The 9,015-nt window shown below is 38.5% G+C and overlaps 1 protein-coding gene across 2 annotated transcripts; it reads right to left on the bottom strand.

The window, feature by feature from the left end:
* Window positions 1-5,341: 5,341 nt before the first annotated feature.
* On the bottom strand, window positions 5,342-8,649 carry LOC112174424 (GDSL esterase/lipase EXL3). 2 transcript variants are annotated; one of them, XM_024312193.2, is made up of 5 exons: window positions 8,335-8,649; window positions 6,576-6,706; window positions 6,234-6,467; window positions 5,878-6,133; window positions 5,342-5,783 (listed from the first exon to the last, which is right to left on the bottom strand). In XM_024312193.2, exons 1-5 carry the CDS (start codon window positions 8,621-8,623, stop codon window positions 5,593-5,595), a joined length of 1,101 nt encoding a protein of 366 aa, XP_024167961.1. In that variant the 5' UTR covers window positions 8,624-8,649; the 3' UTR covers window positions 5,342-5,592. The 2 variants fall into 2 exon arrangements, with proteins under 2 accessions (XP_024167961.1, XP_040365531.1); XM_040509597.1 differs by having other exon boundaries at window positions 6,234-6,443.
* Between the last annotated feature and the right edge of the window lie 366 nt (window positions 8,650-9,015).

The following is a 9,015-nucleotide window of genomic DNA, read 5'->3' as shown; positions in this document are numbered from 1 at the left end:
TCATCGATTTCCGGCGATTCCGGCCATATCCGGCCACCAAACTGGAGTCGAAGGATCGGTTTTTGCCAAGGATCATTTCGCCCCTATCCTGGAGTCAAGATTTTCAGTGTGGAGGCCGAATCGAAGATTTCAAATCCTAGGGTTCTTGGGATTTTCTGGAAAAATTTCACCGGCCGGTTTCGACCGTTTAAAGGTAAAATTGGAATGTGTTGTAGTTGAGAAAATTGATCAGTGTGTTGAGTAGGTGCTACTGTCAAAATATGGTGGCCATTGGAGGTGCTGACCGCCGGCGCGTGGGGCCCACGCGCTGCCACTGTTGGTGGCGCGTGGAGGCGTGTAGGGCAGCGTTTTAATTTCAGTTTTTAGCCCATTAAATTGTATAAATTTTGTGGAGCTTGTTTGGTGAATTTTAGAGGAGTTTGGATTTGTTTGTGAAACTCCCGAAGTTTGGAAGTTTTGGTTGTCGAATTGTGGGAATCCGACCTTCGGGTTTCCTTTGTTCCGATATGGAATACTTTAATCGACGGATATATATTAATGGTGAAGTTTGGATAGAACCCGGAAAGAGATGGAGTTGTGGGATTACGTAGGGCTTTAGGATTCATTATAGAGACATACGTGTTTATCGAATTATTGTTTACGGAATGTATTTGTGTACAGGACGTGATACCGAACCATCGCTCGACGAGGATCCTTACGCTTGGATACCACGTTAGCCGTATATCGTGAGTGGACTTTTGTTTTTAAATAGTGATGCATGCATTTATTTCTTAAAATAATGCCCTGGTTATTAATCATATTACATTTTGAGCAAATGAATTGATTTTTTCAGAATTTGATTTCGGTTTATATTGGGGATTTGCTTTCAATAATGAGTTTCAAAGGTTGGTTATGATTTATAATATTATTTGACTAATTACTTATTTCCGAGATAAGAATCTATAATTAATTTCGGACATTATTTTTGCTATGCGCGGATTCAGAATTTATACTCTACTTTATTTTCAAAATATCCGCCAAAGTGAAATATTGGTTATTATGGATTTTTCTTACTTACTATTCTGAGATTGAGAGAAATCTTGGCGTGCGGGGTCACGTCTTTGCACACTTGGATTCTTATCTCGTGAGAATTGTGGGGAAGCTATACGGATTTATTGGTTTTCGACGATTTTCTTCCTCACCATACACGGGTCATGTGATTAGGTCTCCTCCTCACTTACTTTGTGTTTGTGAGTGGCAGTTGAGGTAGCCTTTCTCCTCCTCACGTGGGTGGCAGTCGAGGTAATGTTCTCCTCCTCGCACAATCTATGTGTGAGTGGAAGTAGAGGTTATTAGTTCTCCTCCTCGCACAATCTATGTGTGAGTGGCAGTCGAGGGTAGGTAGAGCCTGAGAGGCTCCATTCCCGTATGGTGAACTCTCTTCCCCATATCCTTTTATTGTTGTTCTTGACTAGCGGGGCTAGTCGGTTTTTCTTCAGCGGAGCTTCTCGTGGTTTTCTTAATTGTTGCATGCATCGGGAGTTTTATTGATATAAATGTGGGAAAGTATAAATTCCTTTTTCTTTTCAATTATTTATTTTTGTCCACTCACGCTAACGTTTTTATATACTTTTCCCTGGGCCCTTCGGTTTCAAATGCCCAGATTGCAGTATTGCTGCTCGGCGTACGAGAGTGAGCCATAGTGACCGCACCTGCTTCCGCCATCACATTCTGTAGGTTACCTGTTTAGCCTACTGCACTCCTTGTCCATTTACATTCCTAGAATGCTCTGATTACTATGGGATTTGTGACCCAAACTTGTACGAATTAGATTTGAGGTCTATGACCTAACGTTGGGGATTGTGGTATCTTACATCTTCGAGTCTCTTTTACCTTTTGGAGATTATGTTATGATATTATTATCTTTGAGATTGGATTGGTTGAATTATGGGAGCAGGGTGGCTCCAGGAGTTTGTGGTTGGATCATTAGAAGTGAATTTCTAATGATTTGAATTTTGGTTTTCCGCAGGTTTTTGGGTTGTCCATTTTTAGGGGAGGTTATGCCAAAATTTTTGGTAAACCTTCTTTAAAGGTGGGTCCCGCAGGGCCACTTCGGATTCGAGGGTGGAATCCGGGGCGGGTCCTGTCAATTGCTTTTTGCTTACCCTCCCATCTTTGCATTTAAAACACTCTCCAGTGCCAACATTTGGGGTATACCATACTTTTTGAAGTTTTGCCTTAAATGTCTTCCAACGATCATTTAACTTCCTCTTGACCACAAACCTTATCCTCCCATTCTTCTTTTGAGTTTCGGGGTCCGACCAATCAAGTGTTCTCTAATATTACATAGATACAAAAAATATTATTAAATTATGAAGCTGCAAATGATTAAACTTTAAACTAATAAGAATGTCAAAGTTAAAATTATGAACCGACACTTAAGTAGGTAAGTATAATTACCCTGATTGCATCCCATGCCTCATCTAGTTTCTTTCCTTTACGAAAGTCGCGCCAATCAAAGACATTGAGCTAAAACAACCTATGATCTATGGCCTTCATGTCAAGGTATCGTTGCCATCTTACAACAGTTGCTTCTAGCTCAGCACTGCCACTGCACCACCGCTGCCTGCCTTGACATCGAGAAAATTAGATCCCAACCAAGAATCGTCGTCGCCCCCAGACCAAGGCTGAAAACCAGTCATATGGTCGCCGGTCCCATCGATCCAACCACCAGGACAACGCACCAAATCCAAGCCGATGTTCTTAGAGACAGAAGCCAAGGTGCACCCGATCGGATTTGAACCCAAATAGACTTGAGCAGCCTTGCCATCATCAAGTCCCCATCTGACATCGCCCAAAGCAAAAGGCCCAGCTCCGCCTAACACCGATGAGATTGAAGGCGAGAAGTCTAGCGCCTTCACAGCCAAGATAACCTCTATCAGAGGCTTTGATCCACCAAAAGGACAAACCCGATCCAAACCTAACATCATGGGACACCGTCGAAGCCAATCGTCGTCATCGCCAAGTAGGGGAGAAGAAAGAGAAGCGCCACCACCATTCCAAATCCAAATTTTCAAGCCACACATAGCAGCGAAACCTCTCTGTCGAGAATCAAGAAACTTGCAGTGCCGCCTCTAATCAAGGCCGGTTGCGGCCTTAGGGTTCCTCAAGAGAGAGCATTTTTTATTTGATACTAGTTAGATAACCATGCTACTTTGTTTTCTTATAATCCTATCCTCTCTAGTTCTGAGTCCTTAATTGTTTGGTCCAATCAAAATGAAGATCAGTATAAGACCAAGACCCCAAGAGGCAAATATACTTCTTTTTTTTTTGGAGGAAAAGTGGCAAATATACTTTAAGTAAGGAAAACAGGGAGTTGGGTCTCTTCAATTTTAATGTAAAACAAATAAAAACAACACCCACTCATGAAGTTTAATAAATTAATAAAAAGCTAATTTCATTTTACCTCCCTAACCTTTACACGTTAAATCAGCTATGACCCTGCTCTTTTAATTTCATCACATATACCCTTGTGTTCTTCAATTTAATCAATCATGTCCAATCATTAGTTTTTTTTCAAGTATTTTGTAAATTGAAAATATGAGTCTAATGGGCTCCCATGTATGATGATAATTTACTAATGTGGCATGCAAAATTATATTATATGCGACTACAATTTCAAAATACATCACACAATAGTTGGAAAAAAAGCCAATGGTTAGACAAGATTGATTGAAATTGGTAAGTACAGGGCACCTATGATGAAATTAAAAGTTCAAGGGCACAAATGATTTAGGGTCTAAAAATCAAGAAGATAAAATGAAATTTGCCCAAAAAAAAAACACCCACTCAATAAGAAAATAATAGAAAATGTAAAAAATTTATATAAAAATTGGGTCTAGTCACTGTTTCTAGTAAAGAAGACTTTCACAAATATAAAATAATACATAGCAACCCTCAATGGTTGGTACGTGAGAGATATAGACACCAACTTATTCAAGAACAGTGGGTATGACCCCATTATCCACCATTCAGTCTTCGTGGCAATAGTTGTGTGGCTGTTGCCCACAATTGTTGTGGTGATTATACGTGTGAAATTAAGTTTGCAAGAATGCATGTACGCTTTCAATATGCAAACCCATTCAACCACTAAAAACGTCTAAATTGGCTTTTTCGAATTGGAATCGTTGCGTTAATTCCAGGTGTATGAACTTACCAATAGGTTGGTAGTAGAATGGTACTAAATTGAGGTATATTATAATTGGAAACAGTTCAATTTGGAAATACTAGACATAATGACAAATTCAATTTATGAACAACTTTAAGATCAATTGTCTACACGAAATCTTTTATCGCATGTGCATGTAATACCATAGTTAGTAAAAATTGGGACCTGTATAGTATGCAAAAAATATGTACGTGTACGTATTATTCAGACATTTTTTTCAAATAGTTCGTTGAAAAGTTTGGCAACATATTTTAAATTAATTAAAATAATTAAATTATGCTTATTACCCTGTTCTTTAAAGGGTTCATCAGTTCAGTCCCTGCACTTCTAATTTAATCAGAAAAGTCTTTGCACTCTCCAATTTCATCAAATCAATCCAATCCGTCCCCACTCCGTCAATTTTCGAAGAAAATTTCCAAACCATCCATCTGGCATTCACAACACTAATGCGTCGGTGGGCTGCCTAGCGATGGGTAGTTTAGGAATTTTCCTTGTGAGAAGGTCCCACGTCAGCATTTTAACAGCGAAAATTGACGGAATAGTGACAGATTGGATCGATTTGATGAAATTGGAGAGTGCAAGGACTTTTCTGATTAAATTAGAAGTGTAGGGACTAAACTGATGAACCTTTGAAAGTACAAGGTAGTAAGCAGAATTTAATCATTTAAAATATTAACTTATATGCATTTTTGTTCAATAATAACTGTAAAATACGGAAAAAATGTAAAAATTGTGTATAGTACGTGAATAATAGCTTTGGCTTCAAAAGTACAGAAAATTTAATAAGTCTCCTTCAAAAATACGAAATACGGAAGTATTTTTGAAAAAAACATAAGTACGTGTTTTATTCGCGTATAATACAAAAAATTACTAACTATGTGCAATACTATACGTGTGAAATTAAGTTTGCAAGCATGTATGTACACATTCAATATGCAAACCCATTCTGCCACTAAAAAATCTAAAGTCTAATTTGGCCTTTTCGAATTCGGATCGTTGCGTTAATTGATCCAGTGTATGAACTTACCGATTGGTTGGTATTAGAATGATAGTAAATTGAGGCATCCAACCTAAAAATAATTGGAAACAATTCAATTTGGCAATGGTTAAGATATAGTTGTTGCAAGACTTGCATTTTCCAACTTGTGATTGATTTTATTGATCCAAAACTAGCCAAGACACCAGAGATCGATCCCATGAGTACGTACATACATAAATGAAAAACTTGTAGAAACAAAACCCAGGAGTAAATCCAGCCAGATATCTGGCAACGTACAAGTATATGATGAGACAATAAGAACTTAAGTTTGAAGCATATATATAATTGGCATATATATTTGTATAACACAAGGAATTTAATCTATACTCTAGTGTCTGTGTCTCGATCAAAAGAAACCGCTTGCAGATTGCGTTAGGAGTTGCTGCAGAAGGATCCTGTTTGCTCTTTCAGTTGGATGGTAACTATCCCAAAAGACATATTTGGAGGTGTCCGTACAGGTTCGCTGAAACTTGTTGCACAGTTTTGTCACTTCCACCAAACCAGTACCACAACACCCTTTGTCTGCAACTTCAAACCCTGATCATCATGTAATATACATATCATGTTTTATCTTTAATCTCTGTAAGAGTAATTACATTAGTACGACATATAGCAAATATTAAATATTTACCGTATTTATTAGAGTTTGTGATGATATCAAGTAATGGGTTGTAGACGTCTATGTAAACGAACTTTGAGTTGGGGAGTGTGTGTCTGAGGTGATTCGTCTCTGCAGATAATTTGGAGTTGAAGAGCTCCGCTGCTTGGTTTTGATTCTCGGCACAATGTCTTCCGATGCCTCCTCCAATTGTTCTTTGGGATGGCACACACCCAATAGCTGGTACACCAAAAACGCCTATTCTTCGTGCACCCAATCCATATAATTCCTAACATACATACGTACAATCTAAGAATCCATATATATACTAGTAATTGGTTGCAAGATAAGTTTGGTGTATGTATCGAGTGAGGCTAACTGTTCTGCACCTTGAAGAATTGCGAAGCATGGTTGAGCAAGAAGTCAGTGTAAGAAGGAACATCGAAATGCAATTTCCTGATACCACTAACAAAATAGGTACTCGAAATGTCGTTGCTTCCTGCTACCACTAAAATCAAACTATTTGATATGATGAAGTTTGTTCTCTTTTCTCCGACGATTCCTTTCAGCTTTTCTATGTACCCTTTGAATTGTTCCATCTGATCGGACAGTGATTCAACTGCCTACTTAATTTCAGCATTTATCATATATAAAGATCGATCAATAAAAATGTACGAGGTTTTCGACATAGAAAAGCTATAAGAATTATTATGTGAAATAGTTGTACGTACCGCGACTTCTGATGTCAAAGGGTCATAACCTACACCTCCAGCAGCAAAGTTAACACCAGTAAGGAGATCATTAGGCTCTAGGGATGGATCCATATAGGGTGGCAACAGCTCCTTAATTCCAAATGCTTCCACTGGACAACAAAATAATGAAAAGACTCAAAAGAGTGCATACATAGACACATTAATTTTGAAGCTTCATAGCACATTTCTTATGTATTTGATATTTTTGATGAATAACTAAACAATCTCTCAGTTTGATTGATCTCTTAGGCCTTCTCCAGCTGAGGGTTGCAAAAAAGTGTTCTATCCAAGAAAATGCAACCCCATTTGACACTATTCATTTAAATAGTAGGTTCTATAACCAAATTAACTTCAACTAATAAGTTCTATAATTCAAATCATAACGCACATGGGGGGCCCACTTTTCCTTTAGCTTGAGCAACCAACTGTAATATTTTAGAACTGCAAATTGGAACTGTTATGTTCTATTCCATCAATTGGAGATGGGTTTTGACCAAAAGTTGCTATAATTTAGTTTAGAACCATCCATTGGAGATGACCTTAAAAGCAACTCCACCGGTGTGTTTTTGACCGGTCACCAGCTAGGAAAAGCTGAGGTGGTGACCATGGAAGGGAAAAATGGGTTTCCAGCGGTGGGCTTTTGGTTGGCCAAAAGCCAGACTTTCTTGACCGAAGCCAAGAAAAAAGGCAAGGCCATGACATTTTCCTTGACCCAGCCAAGAAGTCTGCCAGCTCAGAAGAGAGGTGAACGTGGGTGACGTCATCTGCACAAGTGGAGAAGGCGACGCGCTCAAGGAAGGAATTGGAGGACAAGAGGCTGACGCGTGGCGCCGCAAGTAGGCAGAAACTGAAGCCCAGTCGCTTGTCATGTAGCGACAAAGAAGGGACCGGCCTGTGCCACGTGCAACAGAGTCATTGGTCCAATTTGAATAGAGAGAGTAACGGTCAATTAATCTCAGCCCTTGGTTTCAATTAAGAAGAGAATCCAACGGCAAACAATTAATATGTAATATATATATATATATATATATGTGTGTGTGTGTGTGTGTGTGTAAGGTTAATAAACGGTAACAAAAAAATTCTAAACATTTCTCTATAGATAGCTACCATTTATTTTACATCTCACACCCAAAAAATTATCTTTCATAGTAACCCAATTTTGTTCTTCCTCCTCTTGCTATTGCTTTCATATTCCAAATTTGTTTATATCCAATATGGCCGAACAAAGGGGAAATACACGTCCAGTGGCCGGACAAGAGGGAGATGAAAGTGAAGATGATAATACCGAATCCATGAGGAGATGGACGGATGAGTCCCAACACGTCCAGTGGCTCATAATTTGTCCACCGAAAATATTATAAAAATAGTAAATTGCGGTTTTGAGGCCCAAAACGATCCCGAAAGCCCAAAAAACCCCACACGTCGTGCCAAAGCAACGAGTTCTCTTCCTAGCGTGTTCCCTTTCCGAAAAGCTATAGCAATCACAATTCTGACATTAATTATCCATAAATCTCCATTATTACCATCTATTTACATCAAATCTATTTCAATTTTCCAATTAAAAAAAAAAACAAATTTCAATGAACAGTAAATCTAACTGGTAAAGAAAATGAATGGGTGGAAACCTATGTCCAGTGGCAGTGAACAGTTTCTTGACTTTTCGACCTTGACATTTCTTAATAACGGATGGACTTGCTCTAAGAGGATAAAAAAATCAACCATAAAATAATGAACGTACCTACAAGGTCAGCAGGAACCTTTCCATTTGAGAATCGTCCGGTTGCACGTCCACCTTGGAAGTCTATGCCATAAGGGAGGAAATTGCAGCGAGCAAATGTTATGAAGTTGTTGTTATTGTTGCCCGTATCAACTATTGAATCTCCAAACACAATCACTGCCGGAACACTTACGTTCGCTGGTATTTTAAGCTTCATCTGCTTCAGGGTTAAATCCTCTCCGACGCTATCATTGCACATCAGAATATAACAAAGAATACACGGTAGTACTATTGCTCGTGCTGCATCCATGATTCTGAATCTGGTTGCACTTGCATTGCCTGCAGGTCTTATATATAGCCGTATTACTTGTATCGTTTTCCTTGCATTTATTCATATTTCAACATACTGTTGGAAGTTGAAACAGGTTAACAGAGCTCATGACAGATTAAATTAGGCAACAAATCCACCTGCACTAGCAGTTTTCACAAAGTGAAGCAATATCAAAAGTAAGTCACACCAACTTTGATTATGTTTTTTTTTTTTAAAAAAGACAGATTATATTAAGATTTGCTGTTCTAATTAACTCTTTGTGCCGCGGAATAAATACATGCATGGGCATGATTTAATGTTGCTAATTATGGTAACTAAACGAGTTCTGTAATTGTGTTATGCTTCACATAATAATGTGGTAAGGATGACAG

The sequence above is a fragment of the Rosa chinensis genome, chromosome 6 (genome assembly GCF_002994745.2).
Source record: "Rosa chinensis cultivar Old Blush chromosome 6, RchiOBHm-V2, whole genome shotgun sequence".
Taxonomy (NCBI): domain Eukaryota; kingdom Viridiplantae; phylum Streptophyta; class Magnoliopsida; order Rosales; family Rosaceae; genus Rosa; species Rosa chinensis.
Note: the sequence above shows the minus strand (reverse complement) of the source record. Positions and strands in the feature narration are given on the sequence as shown.